We start from the raw sequence: 25,438 nt of genomic DNA on the forward strand, positions 1-25,438 counted from the left end.
AGCATGTATACATACACAGATGGTGTTATTTTCCAAAGTGAGACTGATTTCAGCAGCTAGATGTTTGATATTTCACCAGAAGTAAGGCCTTGCTGATTCAGGGACCCTAAATGCCTAAGTCTTTTAGAAAACCCTGACTATTTAGCCACTACTTGAGAGTCATCAATTATTCTCTCCTAGTTTTATGTCCATATTGAATGGTAAAGTTGGAGTTATAAGTCACCATTTTTTGTCCAATTTATAGGAAGGGTAGAAAATTAATCAGCTCTCTGGTGATTCAGCATTCTCATGTATTACTTGTATGTTATTTTACTGTTCTTTTAGACTCTACCTATAGAATTGCTCTTTGGACAATGATTATTCACAATTGCATCTCTCTCATATAGAGCATTATAGCTCCAAATCAGTCTTAAATTCTGACAATATCAGAAAATTTGTTTTACATATTTTTGCCTAAGTATATTTCTTTATATGTTATATCATTTTTCTTTGTATGTTATATCATTTCTGACAGAGCATTTTTATACTTTTATTTCCCCCCGCATTTTTGCTCCTAAGGCAAGAACAAATATTTTACAGCATTTCCTTCCTCTCTTGCCTCACTGGTATGGTATACTTTTCTGAGCAATCCTTTAAATTAGGTGACTTAAACAGGAAACAATTATTTCTGTACCTGTAAATGTTTTCCAATATCTACCTCTAGATAATTTTAATTAGAGACATAAAGACTTGGGCTTGGTTTTGGTTCCATAATAAATAGTAATATTGTGTGTGATACTGAATGTCTTTATATAGGTAGGGAAAGAGGAAAAGAACATGATAAGGTCATAACGAATGTGCAAGAAATATTGCTGAGCACAGTAAATATTGTTACTTAGGATTACTCAGAAATTTTATTACTTCTCCTAAATCAGATTTTATTAAGCCACACGTAGAAGAAATTACTACTACAGAAGAGACACCTGATCCAAACGAAATACCTCCTGTGGAAACAGAAAAGGATACAAAAAGCAACCAGCAAGCAGCAAAGAAGACTTCTGGAAAGGCAGGAGTAGCAGAAAAAGTTCCTCAACCCACAGAAAGTTTGGATAGGCAGGGAAAGAAACCACCAGAAAAAGCAGCCTTGGGTAAACCCCACTGAGCTTCAGTGAAGAATGTGATCCTGTCACCAACAGGATAATAAGCTCAACCTGAGATTTCATGAGTGGCATCTTAACCATAATATTTTAACACAGAAGTTTATTAATAGGGTTTTTTGTGTAACATTTGTAATATTTCCAAACTTTAAATTTAAATGCATAGTAGATGGGCACTTAGGGTTCAGTACCAGATAATGGCACTGCACTGCAGGAATTTCTAAGTATCTGAATAATGATACATGTACTGTCAATGTGAATTTAGTTACTAAAAAATGTCCATTATAAGCAGAGTTCATTTGAGCAAATCCTGTCCAGAACTGACATATTTACTACAGTGTAAAGGAATGTTGGTATCAGTTACATGGATGTGTTATTCAATATTTAAAGGCCATCACAGCTTGAGGCAGATGCTGCTTACTTTTTCAAGGAAATTATATATACAGTCCTCTTCATGCCATGTGAGCTCTACTTTTCCCCATGAACAGTTTGGCCACAGTGGAAGATCTCCAGAAACAGAACCATCTCCTATGGATGCAGGGGGGGCACAAGTCATTTTCTTTTGATCCAAGTTTCTTTCACGCAAATCCTTTTCATCAGGTGGATCACGACTACATCAGGCCGTTTCTTATCACCAAGACTCACATGACTGCTTTCCAGTCCTCTTCACTTCATTAATTCCCTTAAAGCCTTCATGAGTTATTGTGGATAAAGCATTGATCCATGAAGCACCAGCTGCCCCCCAAATGCTAATTTTCCTCCACAGTTTTTGCCACAGCACTCACATTTCTGCTAAACCCACTGCTCTTCTTCCTCAGTGGCTCAGTCCAAGACTATCCCTTCATCCACTCACTATCACCAAATCCACTGGTTCTAATAAGAGAGTGTAGCTTCATAGTCATGTAAGTAAGGAATAAATTCAAGGCAATAATCTCTGCATTAAATCATTGCTGTGTTCATTCACGTTCATTACTGTGTCCATTCACAGGTTTATGTACTGAGGATACAGGAAAATATGACTCATTTGCAAATGCTTAGATACCATGAAAGAAGCAGAGTTCAAGCTGAAAAACAAACCAATAAAAATAAAGGTCAGAATTTATTTTGTTGCTATGCAAGCTAAGTTCAACTTTAAAGTGACCAGAAGTTATAAAACATAAGAAATTAATATAAGATATTTTAATTACTAGGGAAATACTCATATTGTTTTCAACTTTAAGAAGGCTCAATCATATTGTATTGTCTTTTTCCATATGGATTATTGATGAAAGGTCAGTTGATGAATTGATCAATTCCATTGATATTTCTAGGTGCTGGATATATTACTGATGTAGAAATACTGAAAACACAAGAAATACCAGTTTCTAATCTATCCTTACAGAACTGTTAGCATAAGAAAGCAAAGAGTCTCAATAGCATGTAAATGCACAGAAGTCAAGACACTGATATCCTAGATGAGAAGAAATTAATTTCCTTCTAAATTCCAATAGGATTCTATTCAACTCTTTTTAAAGCCAACAGAAATTTTTTGGCTAGATGAAATACTGGATAGAACACTTATATGTAGACAAGTAGAGTAATAATGTTCCTGTAAATAGTGTAAAGGGTTTAAATAACTTGGATGGTCCATAGCGAGTGACAGAAGGACGTAGGATGCAAGAGAGAAAAAATTGTAGAAATCAAAATACTGACATCTACACAAAATGGTGTTGGGAGAAACTTTAAAGCAGACTGAACTACAACTAAAATCATCCAACTACACTTAGGTACTGTTTGACATTGAGCTCAACTCAGTTCTACATCACATCTTTTTCTAAATCTATGCATTAAAGCCCAGCAAAGAAGGACATAAGTCCTTCAGAGAAATGCAGTAAGGAGCATTTCCATGGCAGGACACCCCAATGCATGTCATTTCACATGCAATTATTACAGAAAATGATAAATATCTAGAGATGTGCAATTCTAGCACTCTGTCAGAGTTACAGAGAGTGGCCCTTCAAAAGCAGTACAAAGCTGCAGGTTGTTTCACACAATCTCACACATTTTGCCATGGCAATTATTTCAAGCTGCCTGACATCTGTAAAGATCCATCACCTCTCAGAGCTCCTTCGGGTGAGGAGCCTGTCTGCCACGAACACCAACAGCAGTGAGTAAGTTATATATAGAACAGACTGTTCCACTGAGAGCCTGATCCAATTCCTGCAAAATGCCGCAGGGGTCTCTGCATTAGCTTTAATAGAAATCAAGCTAGAGCTCAGAAGAATGTTCTAAAAATGTCCCAAATCTCAGATTAAAAAGCCCATTTTTCTCACCATGAAGCCAACTGCAGATTTCTCTTTTGTGTCATTGTAGCAGAATCAGGTCTTAGCTTTTTGCTGCAAGAAAAAACACTGTTTTCCTGATATTTCAATTAAAACCTACTGGAAATAGCTTTAAAATTTTCAACTAAAATGCACTAGAGTTAGGGGATTTTTTGGTTAAATTTGGATGGTTCCTCATAAAGCTGGAAATGGAGTCACATCAGTATTGTTCTACAGGAATGCATTTGCTATCCAGAAGAATAGTGTAGTTATGCACAGTAGTGAGATAAACATAGATTACCCTCCCTTTTTTATTTCGATTATTTAAGCTGTAGTGGTTCACAAATATATAACAAAATATTCAAAATTAATATTAACAAAATTGTTGAGTATGCTAAAGCTTATTATGTTACTGTGGTTGAATAATTTCTTTCTTGCATTTAAAATGTATTATTTATATTCTATTCTCCATTATAAGTACGAAAAATTGTTTCAGTCTCTGTGCACTACACAGCGATAGAATGCAAATTATTTCTGTAGCAACAGGATCTCCTATCAAACACAGAGAATCATTTGACTACATTTAAACTCAGGCACTGGATGCCATGTTTATTTGAAGTGCCCTTCTCTTTATTTTCTTATTTCTCACCTACATGTTCCCTTTTACATGAGCACATATTACTCCTTATATTCAAATTTATAACTCTTTTAGAAATTTATGTTCTCGTGTAATAATAACTGTATTTAACAACAAGGGAAAGTGTTGCAATAAGCTATATTATCCAATCACCTTCTAAAACCACAAAGGATGCTTTCTGAAGATGAAAAAGGATGAGAAAAATAGGCTTTGACTTCCACTGCAGTAAAGGCACTATGATTCCAGCTGCCCTTGAATTCTTCTGGATTTGTTAGCCAGTTATTGAGGAATACCTGTGCTCTGTGTCTGTGCTCTGAGACTGACAGACATAATTTGGTAATACATTAAGCCATAATCTTTGAAGCAGCTAGCTGTAAACTGAGATCATCCTTAAACTAGCATAGAGTGCACTTCTGCTCTTTGCCCTTGAACAACAACTATAAGGTAAATGCATAAGTGACATCCCATATAATCTGCACTTATAGGGGACAGACACCTGCAACAAGCCTTTCCCCACAGTTTCTTGGTTTTTTGTTTCTATGTTTTGGTCTTGCTAAAAGGACATTAAGTTTTAAGAATTGAAGCAAACTGTTGTTCAGGGAAAAGAGCCACAAAAGCTGTAAAGAGAAAAACGTTAGAAAAAACTCCATTTCACAAGGGCTTCTAAAGGTAAAGCCTTATAAAGGTATTGTGAGAGAGACAAGGAGCTGGTGGAGAGGAAGGAAGGCCCCAGATTTGGGTGCAATCTTCTGCTGACTTTTGCCCTTGTCTCACTTCCCATTTCATTATGCGAGGCCTCTTTCCTGCAATCTCCTTCTGCAAGTTTTCAAATGAAACACCTTCCTTCTTTCCCAATCTTGCATCTTCTACCATCCAATTTGACACAGTTATTTCCATTTACCGTTTCATCACTTATCTTAACAGGACTGGAATAAAACCTCCTGCTTAATTAGGCTGTGATTTTGGCAAGGATAAGGAACTTCTTAACAGAAGGCCTGAAATCCTATAATTATCTATTATCAGAAAATGGTTTGTAAAACACTTGCTAACGGTTGACAAAGAATGGAGAAATACTGCTTATATGAGACTTGATTTGAGTGTGCTGGCTTAACCAAATATGTTAACTCTACACACAAGTCCGTCAACTTTTAGGACTATTGATGTGCTTAAAAATTTTGGTGCATCAGGATACAGTTCCTCACAGCCCTGAATCCTTGCTATTAACTTACCTCCTTTTTTTTTTTTTTTTTTTTGTCTCTTAAATGGAAATAAAAAAATTAAACTAAATCATAACATCCTGTCATAATGTCATTCTGATCTGAGAGATGTTATGGAAAATGCTTCTGGGGGACATGTGTTAGTTGTGACTAAGAGGCAGAGATGAGGATTCTCATAGGTTTACAGGGTAAGATATCATCCTGTCTGCTGTAGTATGAGCAGGGGTGATGGTGGGTATGGAATAAATGACTGCTCTAAAGAGTGGTTTCTTTCTGAGTGTTGTGTGCACACAATCAGGCAAAATGACAAAACTGTATCTCCTCACTAATGCCAGCTCTTTGGTAGCCCTAAGCAGGCTACCTCTCTCACACACTGCTGCTGCCAGACACAATCCTCAGCTGAAGAGCCAGAGAGCCACTGATTTACGTATGGCACCGGGTAACATACTTTCAAATTGCTTCCTCTCCACCAAAATAACCAGACCGGTAAGCAGCTGCTCTCATCACGCCCTCCCCTCTCCCGGATGGGGGAAACAATAGTGACATTTGTGGTGAAAAGGCAAAACGAACACAAATGAGGAAGCAGGTTACCTGTGCCCTGGAGGCTCTGGATCCACCAACAGTGAGCTGTGGTTCAGCAAGGACCACAAATGGTGCCTCGGTGTAGAGAGCTCCTGGCTACACCACTCCACACACTCACAACAGAAACCAATCCCACTGATAGACACAGCTGAGGAAAATGCCTTTTTACAGCTTGATTGTAAACTTCTATGTCTAAGTGCAAAAGACTAAAGAATACAAAAGGAGAATACTGAGGGACGTCTACTTCAGTAGTCCTGATTGTGTAAAAGTGATAATTTTGGAATGGTAAATGTTACCTAAAGGGAAGACACTGTGTTTTCAAATAAATGCTCTTTACTCAGAAGCACCTACTCCAGGTTTGAAACAGAAAAGCATGATCTACCCATTTGTTACCCCTTTTCAAGTAAAGATTTTTATGGCTTATTTTCATAATAGGATTTAGCTAATGTCAATATTTGAGGACATATGACAGATTTAGCCCCTGCCTCTTATCTCCCTGTGAACAGGGCTGCCTGGTGATGAAAAGGAGAATCTCATCCACTAAAAAAATAACTTCTTGTTATGACCAACAAAGATAAGATCACAGAAGCACAAATGAAAATACTCTGTTAGACCAATTGCTGAAGAGGTTATACCCTCACAAACTGTGAGACTAAGATGCCAAATAAGGAACTCAGCAAAGCAGGGAAATGACTGTGTGTTTGCGACAGATGTTATGCTAATGTGGCTAGGTAATTATTATTGCAATGCTATACTCAAACAGGAGGCCTCAGAAAACTGCTGCAGCTGAAAAATGGTTCCACTGAAGGGTGGAAAACTGCTCCATTACTCTTTGTTTCTTCCATGTATTCTCAGTCCTGGAAAGTGTTCCAAGATTGACTCAGAATTCCTGATATGACAATAACATCATCACAATGGGCAGGCGTGAAATCTGACCTTCCTTTTTACATACCCATAATATAGTCACCCTATCCACGTAATTCTCTGTGCCTTCTTCCATGAACCACTTTCTTCGAAAACCCAGCCTGCACATTATGCAGGGATAGATTTGTTTTAGTTCCATGCTCAAATGGATTAAAATATATTATCTATAAATAAGCAAACTCACTGGCTATAATCTTTTAGGCAGCTTGTCCCAGGAGGTACAGATGAATAAACAGATCTTATCTCTTTGTAGGACTGGTAAAAAGATTGTCAGGCATCTTTTAAAAGATACAAGGACTATCACAATAAATTTTGTCTATATATTACTTTGTATGCTAGCAAGTCTTTTTGTCAGTTGCCCTGAATACTCCATTGACCAGCCTGATTTCTCATTACGTGACAACTACAATGAAACCTATGTGAAAATCTAAAATGGCTCTAACACCGAGTGGGGCAAAACCCCAATTTTATCAAAACTTTTGTCAACAGACTGGTGGATGAAGTAGTAGTTGGTAGACAAATTGAAGTACAATAAAATAAAGAAGCAACTGATAGTGATAAAACACTTCATTCACATTTGTGAAACCCAAATTGTATTTCCAATCGTTCTCCTTTTCTTTACCCTTTTTTACAGTGCAAGTTGTTTCAAGTGATAATTTTAACACGGTTTAGCACATATTATGTCATGGCATCATCTGGGGCCTCTGGGCAATAGCGTGACTCAGGTAAATAATAACACATCACCAAACCAACTTCAGCAAGCAGTGGTATGAATCATAAAAGCAATGGGCAAATGAAGCTGCTGTCCTGAAATGCATACACAGCCTGCTGGACACGTTCTGATTTTGCAATTCTACACTTACTTTAATCACAACAAAAAAAAAAAAAAAAAAAAAAAAAAAAAAATTAAATATTTTTTTTTATATAAAAAAAAAAAAAAATATATATATTTTTTTATATATATATATATATAAATTATGTTGGAAAAGACCTCCGAGATCAACTACAAGCTACAACCAAACATCATAGTGCCAACCAGACCGTGGACGGCACTGAGTGCCACCGTCCAGCCTTTTCTTAAACACCTCCAGGGATGGTGACTCTACCACCTCCCTGGGTTCGACATTCCAATGTCCAACCACCCTTCCTGTGAAAAAATCCCTCTAATGTCCATCCGAAACCTCCTCTGGCACAGCTTGAGACCATGAGATATAGACAGATACAGACAGAGATTAAATATAGTTATAGACATAGATGATATAGATACAGATATAGATATATATAGACAGACTCTAGCAGAATGCATATATGACTTATATATGTCCGTATGTATACAGATATGTATATGTATACAAAAAAAAAAAAAAAATTTTGCTCCTCCCGTGGGTGTGCCGGTAACTTTCAGAAGAAGGATGCAGTGAGGGACGTATGAAGCGGCAAACACCGTGAAGGCAGCGCATCTTTTCCGCCGCGCAGTCGCTAATCCTGAGCCCCGGCTCGGAGCACGACTGTAAGCAGCTGCTCCCGACTGGACTCCGCTGCCGATGCCCGCTCCCCGCTCCCGAGGGCCCGGGCGGGATCCCGGCGGGAGGCTCCAGTCGCGGTACGTGCTGCCGGAGCCGCGCACGCGCGCCACGCGCCTCCTTCCCTCCCTCCTTCCCGGCGCCGCTCCAAGGTCACGTGGCGCCCCGGGCCAGGCGCGCCCCCGCCGCCAGCGGGAGCGCGCGCGGGCGTGCACGCGCTGCGCCAACGGCCGCCTCTTGGCGCAGTTCGCACCCGCCCGGGCGCGGCTCCCCCGGCTGCCGTCCCTCCTTCCATCCCTCCATCTCTCCATCCAGCCACCGTCCGTCCCTCCTCGGCTGGCGCCGGCTCCCGCCGGGCCCCGCTCGAGGTAAGCGGGAAGGGGCCGCTGTCGCCGGCTCGGCGCGAGGTGTCCCTGCCTGCGTGCGGGGCGAGCCCGGGCGGCCACCGGGCAGGGAGGGAAGGAGGGAGACCGGGAAGAAGGGAGGGCGGGCCCGGGCTGTCTCCCCGCAGTGAACCCTGAGAACCTCCCCGGAACCGTCGCTGCGGAGCGGGGCCGCCCGGCCGGCACTGCCCGCGCTCCGGACGCTGCCCGCGACTCCCGGCAGCCCAGGCCGGCGGAGCGAAGGGCAGCCGCCCGCTGCCGTGCCCGGTGTGCGGCTGGCAGAGCGGCGTGGGGGGGGCGCCCGGCGCTGCCGCCCCACCGCGGCACGGGGGTGGCGGGAGCGCCGGTGTTCCCGGCGCGCTTGGCGGGGCCGCTCTGGCACACCGGGATACGTGCCGCGCCTCGCCCGGCTGCCTCCAAGTCGGGCACTGAACTCTCGCTCCGGCGGGGCGCTCCGCCCCTGCCTCCCGTGTTTGTCCCTCTGGTGTGGGGAGTCTGAAGGGGAGCCACGCTGCCCGCAGTTTTTTGTGTGCTTCTCTTTGGGGGCTTGCCAAGTGTGCGTCTGGTTTAATTGGTGTGAACTACGTTCTTCTTCTCCTGAAGTGTTAACTGAGTACGTGTAGCAGGCATCAGTGATTTTTGATGGAGCAGGGCAGCATGCTGTGCAAACCTGTGCATTTCCATCCAGAAGAATGATGTCATAAATATACCTGTGTTGTGGCTGCACTTTGCTCATGCCCGTCATCTGGTTACCTTTTTTTTTCCCGCCCCAAACAAAATTCCACTGTTGTTACAAGAAAGTATTTAGCCATATACCGTACTGGTATGTGGTATTATGCAGGATACTGTCAGAGAAGATGACAGACAACCTTATAAAATTTAGTCCTTAGAGTTATACAAAATCCCAGGTTGTAAGGATCCCACAAGCATCACTGAAGTGCAGCTCCTTGGGGTCTGTTCTGGTTTTCTTTGGTTGGTTGGAGTTTTTTATACTTCACCAGCGTTTTTGGGACAATTTTGCATACTGAGCATTTAATGTTTGAAAAATAGAAAAAAAGTTGTAGTGTTATGTGAATTTTAAGAATGTACAGGTATTCATTTAGTTGTATTGAAAAGTCATAAGTCACGAAATGCCTTCTCTTTTTTTTTTTTTTTTTTTCTTTTTAAGTGTGGGAATGTTTATCACTTTGTTGATACATAACCAACTTTTTTTTTGTATACATACTAGGCAGCTAGCTCCAGCCAGGGCCCAAAGTTGTTCCTTCTCTCCTAGCCCCTGCTAGAGTTCCTTTGAATCTGAGAACATACAGGAACGTAAAGAGTTTTGCCAAACCTTAAAAAAAAAAGTCAAGGAAGATCTCTTTACTTGAGTGGTGTAAAGTGAGGTGCTCCGTAAATGTATATTACTGTTATATAATAGACTATTAAACAGATATGCTGGAGTTAAAAGGTTTCTAAGTAACCTCAGGATGCCAGGAACTTTGACTGAAATGCTGTATTATCTGGTATTACTCTTAGTTGCAGAAGGAATAGCTAGGATAGTGCTGAATGGCTCTTGTCAGCAATTACAGCATTGATTTTTAAGCTTGTATCATAACTTTTCAGTTAAGCACATCAGAAAGTTTCAGTTTTTTAGTGGCCTGTAACAGAGATGGTGTTTGAATTTATTCTTGGTACTTCATCTTTTTCTAGGTTCTTAATATTTTGGGTTGTTGCAAAAGTAAGTGTAATTCTTTGTTATTGTTTACTTGGAAAACCTCCACGTAAAATGTTTCAGGTTTGCAGTGCAGTGAATTTTATGTCCTATCTCGCTGCCTCTAGCGTTTCCTTCCAGTGGTGTAAAGTCTTGATCAGTTAAGGGGAGATGCAGACTCCAGGGGTAGGGCACTTGACACCTCCTTATGTACCTTGAGGCCCTGAGCAGCCCTTCTTGCATTGCATGCTGTATGACTTGGTCTCTGCCTCAGAGAATTTGCAACCTAGATCAGATAGAGGTGAAAGGATTTTGTTTAATGCCACTTTGGGAACCTTTGTCAAAGCCAGAGGTTAATTTAGTTGCAGTTGTTTCTTCTCTTCCTGGAAAATAGTAATAGACACGGTAAATAGTCTAGATCACAATTTTAGTCTTGATCAAAATTTATTGTTTTCCAGTCTTGCACCATTCAAGTACAAGATTGCAGCATACAGGAAAAGTTTCTCACGGTCTATGTGGGATCACAGAATTTGTGCTTAAGTTAAAATTTCTAACAAAACGGATTTTTTTTTTAAATAGCTTTGGATTATATATGAAATAACTTTTAATCATTAGTTATATCATGATTTAGCAATACGTTCTTATGTAACTGTCTGAAAAGGGGTGAAGGGACCATTTCTGGTGTGAGATTCAGTGCTGTATGTTGTGGATATCCACGGTGAAGAAGCTGTCAGACGTATACACAACAGTGTGTGGTATGTTTGTGATCAAATACAAGTCTGAAGTCTATATAGATGTCTTCATCACATACTGGGCACATTCTGAGACCATAGCATGGTAGCAAACTGTTCCCCAGTACTTTTGTATCTGGAGAACGTTCTTCATGATCTTGTTGAAGTTACAGTTTAAGGTTCTTCAGTAATACAAAGATGTCATCTCTAGTCATATCTCACTGTTACATAGGTAAGCAGAGGGATTTTTTAAAGTTATAAATAGAATTATCTACTTTAAGCATCATAGAAAATGTTGCTGCTTTTGCAAAGAATGTGGCACTTAAAAATGCATTTAATCTGCCTAGCTGCTCTCTCATCTTGATTGTTACATTAGTGCTTGCATTTCAGTTTGGGCAGACAGACTGATTTAACATGAAACTGTCATGCTCAGTCAAGTCAGATTGTCTTTCTGCTTGAGGACAAAGCTTAAGCACACTTTTTTTTGAGATTTTTTTTTTCCTGGTATTTATATTTCAAGGGAATCATCAGAGAAAGGATGCTAGCTTCCCCTTCCTAGCTAATTATTTTAATCAATTTCTTTCACCTGTGCACTAATGTAATTTGACATTTGTTGTCAGAAGTTATCCTGTGTCACTTATTTTCCCAGGACTAAGGGACACTTCCTCATTGCTTCTGTATGCAGTGAGTGAGCGGATGAGATTTTTAGCTGATGAATCGGCCCATTTCTTTATCCAAAGTGCTGAAGTTCAATAGCAGAAGTGTAAATAGGCAAAGTAATAATAGAAAAGTCTGCAGTGTACTAGGTGACATATTTCTGTTGGTGTATATGGCTGAAGCCAGCTAAGCTGGTCTTAGGCTGTGTCTCTAGGTTTACTTGTCTTTTTTTAGACTGCATAGCTGTCTCCTCAGGAAATACACTTCTTCTGAATTGGTGGTTATGAAAAGCCTTTTAAAGGGAATGTGTAAAGGATTCTTTTCAAAATTCTTTCAAATAAGTGCTTCGGATAATGAGTTGTAGCTGTGATTCCATTAGAAATGGAAGTAATTGACTCCCTCGGCTAACTAGAATTTAGTTTGTGATGTGAACTGAAATGCAGCGATTTAAATAAGAAAAGTACTTAGTGGTGACTTAAAGCCAATCATTCTCTGAAGGAAAAAGTGTGCCTGTTAACACAAACAAGAAATCTGTGAGGCCACTACACAGGTGTGCTGTGTCCTATATAGATGGTGCAGACACTGCTGTGTGCTAGGGGTGAGCAGATCCCTCAGCCAGATGTGACCTCTGTGGTCATTACAACTCAATAATACAGTGGATTGGCTTTGCTGAAAGAGTAAGCTTATGCCACTTTGCTCAACTGTATCTAATTTTTCTCTTCCCAACATCTCATGTAACTACATCTATGTGGGAATTCTGTAAGACTAGCGTTCTTACCCAGCTTGTTAGTAATATAGCCAAGTCTTATATGCAAATTAAATTTAGGGATATTGCTTTATTTTGTTATATGTTCATGAGTTCAGCATGGAGAATCTTATCAAGTGTCTTATCAAGTGGGGAAAAAAGGTATCTTGTTTATAGATGCAATATTTACAGCTCTTTAAGTATTCCATATATGTATTTCTCAGAATATTATTTCTGTTCTTGTCAACCTGAAGGTTTGTACTAGTCTCAAATCTTATATTTGTGAATCCATTCCAAATGTAACCAAATTATTTGCCGCAAATAGATAATTAGATGTAGTTAGATTTTGTGCTTGCACACATGACTTTGTTTTTTTTGCTTTGACTTCTAAACCCTGGGAGGTTGCAAGAAAATTTAAATACACCTGGGGCAGATAAGCACCTGGAAAGAAATGTTGTTAAAAAGAGGAAACAAAGATAAGAGATTGCTGGATTGCTTATTAAGGAAATGCTTAGTGCTTTGTAGAAACACAACAAAGCTTCAACTACTTTCTCTCATCTCATCCAAAAATGAGATTGATAGAATTTCTGTTGAGAAACATTGGTTTCTGACTTACATGTCTGGAAATAAGTTCAGCCAAGGATGATGTGGCCTTACAAGAGTCTGTGTTGCTGGGAATATGTCAAGTGTGGCAGGGGGTGGTGTGGGATATGCCCATGCAGATTCCAAAGAACTGCACTCGGATTAGCCAGTTACTTTTTCCAGTACCTTGAAAGAAGTTGACGTCTCCACATGCATAAGAACATTTTGTGTATGTGTAACCTAAGTTTTTGATTGAACTGATCATTTTGCCAGTAAAACTTGATTTATGAACTCTTAAAGTATTCTTTGTCCTCACTGGTGTTCCTTTGTAAACAGAAGAAAAGGATAACTTTTTAAAAAAAAGAAAATGCTCAGATAAATACAAGGACAGATACTGTAACACTGAAATCAGATGATTCATTGCAGATCGTACAGATAAAACTGTTGACACAATTACAAAGGCACTAACTCTAAATAAACTGTGGATTTCCTTTCATGCTATTTTTTTCCCTGGTGATAAAAAGTAGCTAAGTTGCACTGCAAAATGTTTTGATTTAAATGCTCTTGATTCCATCTGACAGGAAATCTTGAAGGCATTGAATTTACCATATTGCGTCATAGGTGCAAAACTAATTAGATTTTATTTTAGTTTAGTGAACAATACATTACTTTTGTATTACTAGTGTTTCTCTAACATCTATTAATTGCTTGAATTCTCATACCTGCTGTTATTACTTGTGATAGAGCCTTTTCTTTTTTTTATTTTTGTTTTTTGGACAGCTGGGAATTGCAGGTAAAAACAGGTAGTATTGTCTAGTGGTATTTTTCAACATTGTTGAACAGAGTTTCTTTTTAGTTGCATGTAACTTGTTAAAATTAAAAATGTAATTCCATGTTATATTTTAAGTACCTTCAGCTTTTGTATGGAAAATTTTAGCAAGTATATTATGTTTTTTTAATAAGAAGTGACACTTGATGGTATTTTTCCATTCTGCTAGAGGAAAAACTCTAGCTGTTTTCTTTTAGAAAAATTTGTGTGTCCATTTCTGGAGGCATCTCAGGGAGATAATCTTCATTCAGTATGTTTTCTTTTAGTCATGTCAAAGTTTATTTTATTTTAGCAAAGTTAATAACCTTTGAATTAGGTTCATATAGAGAACAGCTAGACTTTTGCACTTAAAAATATCAGAGATGTTGCGCTGAATGTGTTTTAGCACAGCGTGGAATGAGCAGAGCTTTATTTCCAGTCTCAATAAGCAGATGCTTCAGACCAGGGCTGGAACCAAGAACACTGAAGAGTGTTTTCAGCCCCAGTCTGATTTTTGTAATCTGTGTAGGAGAAGTAGCAACTCCTCCACTTTTTTTTGCACCTAATAAGCAAAGTGTAAAAGTGCGTGAAAATAGAGAAGTGTTGGAATTTTGGAGCTGGAGTGGAGCCTTGTGGAGAAAGGACCTTTTCCAGTGTCAGGATGGGGTGTGAGACTAAGAATTATCACAACCCATCCTTACTTTGAGAACTGTGGTGTTTCCTTCTTGGTTGATAGAAGGTGAAATTGTGTGTGACAAGGTGGGTTGAAGGAGACAATTGGAACATGAACTAAGGTTGTCCCATACTTGCCGTATCTATTAGGGTATGTTAATTAGTGGAGGATTTGGTCCATTCAGTTGTCTTGGCATACTTATTCTGATCTCTGAGTGAATTGGGATAGTGTGCTGATAGAAGCTATGTCTGTAGGATTTGTGCTTCCTTTCTTCCAGAACTCATAATGGTATGCACTGCTGAGCGTTGGGGGAATGTCCTGTAGCTGTTTTCTGGTGGCGTTTGTTCTACAGTTCCTATACAGTACAGTCCAATAATCACTTAAATGTCATTTTCACAGGCAGTCAGACTTTTACATATCCCAGATGGTCAATAAAAAAAAAAAAATCTGATTTGCAACTGCAAATGTAGCTTATTGAGGCAATGTGCAAAGAGGTAAAAGAAAGAGGGAAAATCTGAAAAATCAAGCTCTAAATGTGCTAAACTCCCCTGCATGGTTAATTCCTAATTGGTACTGAATTTTTCTTTGCATAGGTGAAAAAAACACTGCATCTCTGAGATGCTATAAAACTAAATGAAATGCAATTGAGTATATTATGACGATTGCTGCAGAAAACTGTTTTAAAAATGGAATCATACTTCTTATCAGGGATTTTGACTAATGAGCAGCAGGATAAAATGTGTAGACTCACAAAGAGCAGGTCAAAGACAGAACATAAGATGGTGAATGATCTTGGTCAGCATTATTAACTTGTGTGAGTCATGGGAGAACTCATAAGTGCTTTCTGAGACTACCCCACAGGAAAACCTACCTACACCAAAGAACTTCATTAAGGTTGCATGGAAAACATTGCTTCTAACACTTCCAAATTTGAGGTGTTTGCTTTTCAAAATAAAAGCTAATTTTCCTGTGCAACTTGCACATACATAACTAGTGCTGAAACTTACTCAGCAGGAATTATATTTTACATATCTTATTAATATTGAGAAATAAAAGACAAGAGGGCTAGCAAAATGTGCAAAGCTTATTACCTGCCTAAATCTTACCTTACTGTAGTGACACAATTTTGTCTGTATTCCAGAAAAGCTGTTGTCTAAAACTCTCTTATAAGCTTTGATGAAAATAGTGTCCATCTGAAATACTGAACGATACTGAAATAGTAGAGATATCACAGATAAAAATCCCAACATAAAACGAAGTCAGTAGTGTTGGAAGAGGAGCACTGGCTTATGAATTACGCTTCCATTTTGCTCATAACTGTATGTTTTATTCTCTATTTTAATAGAACATACAGGATAAAGGAAGGATAAATTGTGTGTGTCCAGTAATTCTCAATATTCTATGAAAATACTTGTCATATTTGCTAAAAAACACATTCGTTTTTCCTAATAAGACCCAGATGAAATATGAATTTATTCAATGCATAGAAAAGGGCTCAGAGATGGTGGCAGTTTATTACAATCTTACTGCAGACATAGTAATCCCAACACTCAATTTAGGATTTTGTCATTGACACTGATGTAGTTTTGGACTTGAGTGTAGTTCATCAATTATTTTGGAAACCTACAAGCTATTTGGCTGCATCCTATAATGTGGTTCACTCTCCTTGCATCAAAGTCTTTTACATGAACTTAAAAAACTTAGAGGAGGAATAGTAGTAGGATAAATAGTAGTAGTCCTGGATAATTTTTTTAAGCTTGTAATGCAAGAAGCAATCCGCTAGAGTCTTCTGAGCAGACACACAGTAACCCAGTGAGAGTGGAAGGAGGCACATGGGTTTAGGGTAGTGAGAACTTGTCTATGTTGAGGTATTACTGATGGTCCTCAGAGAACGTGTTTCACATTCTGGGACAGAATTGGTTCCTTATACTACTTATCTTCCTCAAGTTATTTCACCTATCCATTATTTTATTTAGATAAGTTTCAGAATTCCTCAGATGAAAAATAAATTCTTGTTCTGAGTCATAGAGCTAGTTATTTAAAAAACCTGTATGTTTTGTCCGCACATTCACATTGTACTGCTTTGCAATTCCATTTGAAGAAAGCAAGAAAATTTCCACAGGAAAACAAATGCTCATCTTGGTGTGCATTGGTTTTATATGGTTTAGTATAAACTTGACACCAGGTCAGTTGTCTCTTTGCTATTATTATGTAATTTCAATTTCAAGAAGGAGGGAGAAAAGTTTGCAAATAGCAGACCCTGAAATGTTATGAAATTTGCTGTATCAGGCACGACTGGCTGCCCCAGTGACGCCATCAGCAGAGGCAGCAGCGCATGGAGTGTCAGCAGGCAGTCTGGACTTAGGCTGAACCAGGACTTTGGGTGCTGCTGCCAGGGCTGCAGTTGCCACAGTGGGTGAAAAGTCTCCAAGTGAGCTAATGTAGACTTTGCTTAAGAATCATTAACTAAATCCCTGTTTTCGTGGGAGCTTCAACTGTAGTCATGTGACATGATGCAAACCAAGATCATCACCTATCAGTGCAAACATATGGCAAAGTCAGCCCATGTTGTCACTTATCTCGGAGAGTGCAAGGGGGCTGGGACATTTCAAGCAAAGCCTATTGGTGAGGGAGTTTCTGTGTGAGCTTTCTTAAAGAAGCACTTCCTTTTTACTTGTAATTCTGCGTGGGAATGTATACCAAGCAGTTTCCTCTAAGAGACCAGAAGGTTTACATGGTTCTTCTGCTTCTATAAGAAGAGAAGAAATGCTGCTGCAACATTTTCTTATGGCTGTAATTTTTTCACTTACCTGTGTTGTGGAAAGTTAGTTTTCTGTTTTCTGAGATGCATAACTCAGAAAAGGATGTTCTTGAAGATGACTCAAATAGAAGTGATGTTGCTGCCCATGAAAAGGTTCCTTCTGGAATCTTGGTGAGTTCAACAGATTTATTGCTAAATATGGGTATATAATTTCCTATAATACAGTTAAAATATATAAAAATGTACTATATTTAATAGTATGTGGAACCCTTTAATTAGGCATTCAACAGACTTACTTTGTTTCCTGTTTTTGTTCCATAACTGCTCTTTGCAGTACTAGGAGCAATCCTAAACCCCCAATTAAAATCTTTACTTGGGAACAAAGATGTTTTTGTTGAGTAGATCTGATACTACAGTGGTCCTGTTTGACAGGGTCATTCCCCCCCGCCCCAGTTTTTTCAGAGTACAAAATAGAAACTAGTAAAACACTTGCTGAAGATTTTCTCTGCTTAAGGAAAGCTTCTGCCTCATAAATTTACATGTATGCAAATATAGGCAAAATGACATAAATTGAAGTAAACCACTGCTCTGCATGTTTTTTATTTTATTCTGCCCAATCTCTTGAAACAAATACAACTTCTTTGCTGTTTACATCATGTGGCATTAGACGTATTTTAACCCTCTAAATGTATCTCAAAATAAATGGAGTGTATGAATATCTATGCTATTAGAAGCTAAGATCTGCTTCTAAGTAACTTTTTTTTTTTTTGCAGTGATAGTTAAAATTCATGCCCTTTAAAGTTGTAGCTTTCTAGAGCAATCTGATACCTTGCCTTTGAGTAACTTGCACTTTTTTTTTTTCTCTTGTTGAGCTAGGCACTTGTAGTAGGCACGTTCATATGGATGCACTTGTATAAAAGGTGATGGCTTTAAGAACCCCAAAAATGCAGATTAGTAAAGCAGTTCTCCATATGCACAGAAAACACCTATTGTGGACAGACTTTGGATTGTGTCTTGCACCTCTATATGGATATTACTGAGTAACACTAAAAAAAAAGTTAAAGAAAACATGTTGGTCTAGTGGCAGCTAAAATAATATCTTTGTTAATGGTACAGAGATATAATTCTTACCTACAAAACTTCCTGCTCAGGTTATGCTAATGTAAGCATTTTGTGGTAATGAGTTTTGAAACTTGGTCTTGTCTGTCATATAAAGATACTCTGAGGTGGAGTACTGTTTAATTATTATTTTTGAGAGCCACTGCTGTAACATAAGAAACTCAAACAGCATATTCAGGGTTAATTTTAGTTGCACTGATTTGAGTATTTTGTAAGTGGAGGCATTTTAGTTATTGAACTGCTGCTGAAGTAGATATTTTTTATTTCATATTTACTTTTATGCTCTTAGAAAAAGAAAGTTAAAAAACCAAAGCAGTTTCAATTTCTGCTTTTGGCAGTGCAATGGCTTATTGCCAAAAAAAAAATTATTTTCATGATATGGCATAGAGATTCTTTCCCCCGTTCCAATTACAGTTGCCCTTACCTTAGTGGTATTAATATATTCAGCTGTAAAAGTTTTTGTAAACTAGGTAGCATTGCATAAATATTGAAAAATCATTCTCTCTGGAGCCTCGGAAGTCACAAAGCATGTTTTTGCTTTGATATACCTCAGGTACACATAGCCTTTTAATTTGCTGTCTGAGTAAAGTAGTGAGCTGCATTAATCTCAGTTTTTATGCAGAGTTCTGGAATTTCACTGCATCAGGAGTGAATATAGATTCTGGATATCGAAAGCAATAAAAATTAAAAACTAAACAGCATTGTGAAGTTTACTGCCTTGCCTTTCTTAGTTTGTCTTTTTCATCAGGCTTTTGGCCTGAATTTCAAAACTAGCAATCAGCATGCTTTTTAGGTTCTTATAGGAGGTTAGGAAGACATACTGCTCTCTGCTTTCAAGGCTGTGATATTTAAGAAGAAATGGTTACTAAGCATGAAATAAAGAGTATTATCGAGGAAATATTTTGTCCTGCTGGTTATGCCATGATCAGGATATTTCTGTTGCACTTGCAAAAACTAACACAATAATATTTTACTGTGTTCCTTTCTCGCTGTAGTCTGATTCTGTACTTGTTCAGCACAAGTTTTCCAACAATATACAATAACATTTAAGGAAAACAAACAAAGCCAAGCAAAGCTCAAACCCACTCCTAGCTCCGCAAATGTTAAAATATCCCAGCAGGGCTTCTATTGACATTTGAGATAAAATGACATGTTTCTCAGGTATGTAGTGACACTTCATTTCTATTTGATCATTTTCTTGCTACAATTTGAACCTTCTTATATAACATGTTTATCTTGCAAAGTGAACCATTATGTTAAAAGCTGAATTGCAGCCTGGTAAGCAATAATGTGCATTAGTTTATTACCTTTATCTACTTTGGTTTACTTGCAATGTACAAAACAATGTTTACATTAAGACTTGGATCATAAAAAGCTACTTTCCTTATAAGCAATGTTGTTAATACTCAGTAGGTACAAAAGTTCATAACTTTTCCAGATGTAAGAGTGAACTGGTTATGAACTTTCAAATATATGAGGTTATTCAGTGTATGTATGCTCATAAAAGTGGCTGTGCTGTGAGCTACAGTAATTAAATCAATACCTGTAGAAGAGAGAACATTGCTATAGGCTGTTTTTGCTACAGATGGGCAAGAATATTTGTAAAATGGGTGACTGCTTTGGTCTTGTGTGGGCTGTGTGATGAATGTCTATGGTCAAGTTAGCATGTATGTGAGAAAAACTAGGTTATTTATCATCTGAACTCAGTTGTTAGCAGAAGGTGTGAAATTTTGATCTTTTAAAAAGTCACTGCTTAAATTGTAGAGAATTTCTTGCTTATGCCCACTTCTCAAGTCCTGTTTGCTGAAATGAAATACTTGGGATGTGGACCTTATTAAGGACTTTTATTCCTGATTGTGTCAAACATTTATTTTAACAAATGCAGTTTCCTTGGTAACACAAAACCAACTTTTCTTTCTAAGCTGATACTGTAGACAGCTCTTGGAAGTGGCCAAGTTAGAGCCATGAATAATGATGATTGTGCATTAAAGATTTTTCTTTTTTCATGAGATTGAGTTTAAACATGGCTATCATATTAGGTGAACAGTAATTGCATCAACAGGAAAGCAGAGATACTGTAACATCTCTGTGTTGAGTTACAGTTCCATGAGATGCAGCAAATATCTCACTTGTCAAAAAGATGCTCAGTTCCCTGCCTCTTTTTTTTTTTTTTTTTCCCTCCTAGCTCACTGGTGCTGCTCAGGGCCTCATGACTCAGGTGTTTTGTCATGTTCTGCTTAATAAGCTGATCTAACTTACTAACAACCTGCTGAAACAAACAACAACAAAAAATGGTAGCCTTTTGCCACCTGTGTCAGGGGGCTAAAATCAGCTCATTTAGAGGGTCAGATGAGGAAAGGTTGAAGTGAGATCTTCCCTCTTTAGGAGGAGTGAGTATTACTTCACTATCAAGCAATCAGTTTTATAGTTGTATGTGAAGCTACTTACAGATGAAATTGAATTCATGACTAATGTTGATAGAGAGTCCATCCTCCTAAACTCATTACTCACTCAGTGACAGTCTGTTCTTTTTTGTCTTCATCAACAGGCTACAGGAAAAAAATTCTCTATCACATTACCTAGCATAGTAATTGTGTGGATAATTTCAAGACAGTGTTAAATCTGTATTGGAAACCCTCTACAATCCTTTGTAAGTCTTGTGAAGAGGAAGGAATTATTTTTAAAAAACATTAATATGATTCAGTAATGCATGAGAAGCCTGAGATGGAGAAAAATGTTTCCATAGCTGCTGTGTGAAAGTAGTTTTAGATTTCTTGCCTGTTTACAATTATATCAGTATGGAGATACCACAAAAATTGTCACTTTTGGGTGAGTGTAAGATACTCTGTGTTACTGTAAGGAAGACTTTGGAGGCTCAAAAGAGAATAACTGATTCATTATATAGACAATGAAACAGTATCAGTAGGAAGAACTGTTGTAATGTGGTATGGTTTTGTTTAGAGGTATTAAGAAGAATCCTAAACCTTGTTCAATGACTAATAAAAATAGAAATGCAAATAAGAAAAAAAAATAATTGTAGATTTTTTTCTAGAAATAATATCCCAAAATAGGTTTTTTTTAAAAATATATATAATTTAGGCTCTTTTATGTGTTCACTGTCGTGGGTTTTGCTTGTTGGCAGTGGTTCTTTGTTCTCCTAAATATTCTTAATTTCAGAGGCTGCAGTTACTTGGATGTTTTTGAAATGAGCTTGTAGCAGACTTTTGGGTGGGAGGCAGAAGATGGTATGTAGAGTGAGGAAGAGTTGCACTTAGGTTTTTATCAGAACATTTTCACAGTTTTCCCTCCTCTTCCTGTTCAAGCTCAGATGTTCTGAGAAATATTTGGACTTCAATTTCTTATTGGCACTCATAGTTTCAATTGCGTTCTTAGTCTGAAAGACTTGCAGTCATTCAGAATTCATTCATTTACTTAAGTACTTTTAATAGATAAGACAGAATTTTCAATAAGTGATTCCGTGCTCTATATCCTGTTTACTATAGCATAATCTTATTAATGTATGTATCTCTTTTCTCCCATTACATACTTTGATAATTTCTCTAAGATGACTCAGCTGTTTTTGAAATACAGAGATGTATAGGAAGAGTTACATGTAGTATGTTCTACATGCTTTTTCCTGACTTGTAAGATTTTTTTTTTTTGCATCGTTATGTACAATTATCTCCGTTTTCTGTATAGGATTGATTGTATTAAACAGGCAGGCCTCTGGAGAATGAATTTTTCTTTTTAGCTTATCTGAGTTATTAAGCATCACTTAAATCTAGGCTTTGACGTCTAAAAATTACATGCTTCAGAATTTTCTTTGAAGTATTTAATTAGTGATAGATTCATGTTGATAAAGCATTAGGAATAGGTTTTATAACTCTGGATACTTTTAGTAATATGAGGATTGCCTTAAAGTTTTGTTGATTCTTGAAAACATTTGTGTAAATCTTGTTACAGTAGAGTAATTGATAAATGACATTGCTCATCTATATAAGTGCTTTTTTAAAAATTCATTTCAAAAAACCTACTGTGTTTTAAATTTACTTACTTTTTTTTTGGTCTTTCTCTCCCTTAGTCTCAGACTATGAACTACGTGGGGCAACTTGCAGGACAAGTCCTGGTTACTGTGAAGGAGCTGTACAAAGGCATTAACCAGGCAACCCTTTCGGGATGCATCGATGTCATTGTGGTCCGGCAGCAGGATGGGACATACCAGTGTTCTCCTTTCCATGTCCGCTTTGGGAAGCTTGGTGTACTGCGCTCTAAAGAAAAAGTGGTAAGTTCAGAAAGTAGGTCAAAACAAAGTTTTGAGGACCAGTTCATTCCTTTTTTCCCCCTCTCTTCCTTCCTTCCTTCCTTCCCCAGCTCCCCACATTCCCAGTTAGGAGGCTGGTTTAGTCCAGAACAGTTGCTCATAAATGCTATACAGGGTGGTGGAATGCAAAACAGAACTTCCTGTGGTAATCTAAGGACTCTGCAAAAATGCTGTGAAAGAAAAACTGTGACAGCTCTAGGCCTATGCAGAAATACAAACACCAATATATATACTTCACAGTTGTAAAATGTTTACATGGGGTTATTTGTTTACTTATCCAAGTATGCCCAGGAAAGAAATGCTTAATGCTATTTAACTGATCCCTGATGTAAGCAACTCTTTTTTGGAATGCCTGAAGGACAAACAGAGCATATGTTAAGTGTTGGTGACCTGTTATAAATATTGCTCATTGTTAGCTGTGCTCACGGCTGATTTGGAGTAGCAAGTGCAGTTATTAACATCCATGTGCAAGTGAAAATTGAGACTGAAGCTTTGTTCCTGTGTGGGCATGTTAGAAAGAGAACTTGGTACAATTTCCCATCCAGCCATTCTGAGATGGTGGTGCTGCCCAAGCAGATTGTCCTTCCCTTCCCATAGGCTTTGTTGATCATGCCAAGAGAGTGAGTTGGATTGGCTTGGCTGGAAAATGGAGCTGGGGACTTTAGTGGAGGAAAATGGAGGGGGACTTTACTGTCAGTAAGGAATACTGTGTATGGCATGTGGGTGTGCTACCAAAAGATGAATTTATTAAACAGGACATAAATCCTCAGGATTATATTCTGCTTTTTTAAGGGGTAAATGGTTTTTAAGGAGTAAATTGCAGGAAGTTACCCCTATTTTTATATGTTGGTTGTAAAAAGAGAATAAAATGAAACTGAAAGAGCCGTTAGATCAGGGCATTTTTTTGTTAAAGGTCAATAGTTAGAGTTACATGCATTAAAGTTGTATGTTTGTCATAGTAAACAGGTGAGTAGCAGGTTTTGTGTTTATTTTTTGTTTGATTTCCCACTTTTTAGTGTTTATTTTAATGAGCTTGCTGATGACAAAGAATTTATTGACCTTAACAATTTTGTAACAGATGACATTGCAGTTTTCAACAGGGTACAAAAGAGGTGGTATAGCTGTACTTTTTCTGACATTGAGGCAAACAAGATATGCTTACAGCAAGAGTGTCTGAAATTAGAGGTTGTTAAATGTCTTTATACACTTCTGAGTAGCTGAACCAAATTTGAGAGATTTTTAGCTTCTGGGTGCCTCTAAAAAGCTGTTGAATAGTAGAAACATCTACTTTTGGTACCTGTTGTACTAGACTGTCAGTGTAATTCTCAGCTTTTGCTTGTGTAGATGACTGCTGCTCCTTGTTTCCTCCCTCCTGGGAGTTACTGTTCACACCATTCTCTCAATAGTCAGTTGAGTGTTTGTTACTGCATTGTGGATGCATTTTTCTCTGGCATGTTATGAGGCCAAGATCAGTTTGGAGTCCCAAGATGTGTGGGAACACAAAGGAGGCGTATCCATGCTTCAACTTCAGGTATATACAGAGGTCTCCAGAAACCAGTGTGAGGTGTAGGTACTAAACTGTGACATGTTTGTACGTCTAAACCAGCATAAAGAAAAGGTGAGATTTTTTAAACTCATGTTGCTGAATTGGAAATACAAGAAAATATTTTAAAAAGAAACAGTAGTGAAATATGTATGATTTTCAGATCAAAATCAGTCTGTTATTGTGGAGAAGAGGAAAAGTGGTTACCTTAATGATTAGGGTGTAGTCCCCGTGCATGTTTGTTTATTTACCAATACCATGACTGGGTTTTCTTGGCTAAAAAGTACCTTTTTAGGACAATAAAAACATTGCTCTCTGGCGAAAACACTATGGTTGCAGAAGGGTTGTGGCCCTATGTCATACCCCCATAAACTCATGAGCCTGAAAATCTGAAACACTAACTTGAGTTGCAGAAATAATTGTGACAAGTCTCTTATCACTTTCAGACAAAGCCTGCCTCCAGGAGGCCTCCAGGTGGAACTTCTGGTATTCAGGATTCATATTCATACCAGGCCCCAATTCAGATTAAAATTTAAACATCTGAACAGCTTCAGTCATTTTCCATCAAATAAAGACTATATCAGTAATTGTATGAACAAGAGTCAGTCTTTATATCAAGTTTATTTTTTTCTTATTTTTCTTGTGGGTGTTAGGCTCTCTGCCTGGAGCATGATATATTTTGCAGGTGAATAAATTAAAGAGCATTATGACAGACTTGTGTCAGAAAGAGGAGAAAGGGGCACCCTTATACAGTGAAACAAAGTTTACTCTCAGAGCTAAGTGGACCATGAGGTCAGCACTTTCCCCATGATGAATTATTTACAATAAATTGTCTCTTTCCACAGATTGATATAGAAATTAATGGCGATGCTGTTGATCTGCATATGAAATTGGGTGACAATGGAGAAGCATTCTTTGTGCAAGAAACGGAGGAGGAAAATGTAAGGACTTTGTGCTTCTTGATGGCTACAATGTAGAAATAACATAGTAAAGGGTTAAAAGTGCTTCATACAGTGTTGTCAGTATCCTCACTTCTATGAATGCTAGGTTTTCTGTAACTGAATCTTAACATCTCTTTGCTGCCAAGATGCTTGATGCTTCAT

At 38.1% G+C, this 25,438-nt stretch overlaps 2 protein-coding genes across 6 annotated transcripts in view; both read left to right on the forward strand.

The window, feature by feature from the left end:
• MYOM1 (myomesin 1) overlaps window positions 1-4,518 on the forward strand; it is a 75,220-nt gene extending 70,702 nt beyond the window's left edge. For both annotated transcript variants that reach the window (XM_041477575.1, XM_041477576.1), the window contains one exon: window positions 915-4,518. In XM_041477575.1, coding sequence (XP_041333509.1) covers window positions 915-1,141 — 227 coding nt within the window. In that variant the 3' untranslated portion in view covers window positions 1,142-4,518. The remainder of the gene's footprint in view (window positions 1-914) is intronic.
• Window positions 4,519-8,517: 3,999 nt separating this feature from the next.
• LPIN2 (lipin 2) overlaps window positions 8,518-25,438 on the forward strand; it is a 44,429-nt gene continuing 27,508 nt past the window's right edge. Inside the window, exons 1-3 of one of the 4 annotated variants that reach the window (XM_041477585.1) lie at window positions 8,518-8,687; window positions 22,553-22,753; window positions 25,181-25,276. In XM_041477585.1, the coding sequence (XP_041333519.1) occupies window positions 22,562-22,753; window positions 25,181-25,276 (288 nt within the window). In that variant the 5' untranslated portion in view covers window positions 8,518-8,687; window positions 22,553-22,561. Of the gene's footprint in view, window positions 8,688-17,144; window positions 17,524-22,552; window positions 22,754-25,180; window positions 25,277-25,438 lie in introns of those variants that run through there. The other 3 variants (XM_041477586.1, XM_041477583.1, XM_041477584.1) reach the window with 3 other exon arrangements.

The sequence above is a fragment of the Pyrgilauda ruficollis genome, unplaced genomic scaffold, assembly GCF_017590135.1.
Source record: "Pyrgilauda ruficollis isolate IOZ18807 unplaced genomic scaffold, ASM1759013v1 scaffold41, whole genome shotgun sequence".
NCBI lineage: Eukaryota > Metazoa > Chordata > Aves > Passeriformes > Passeridae > Pyrgilauda > Pyrgilauda ruficollis.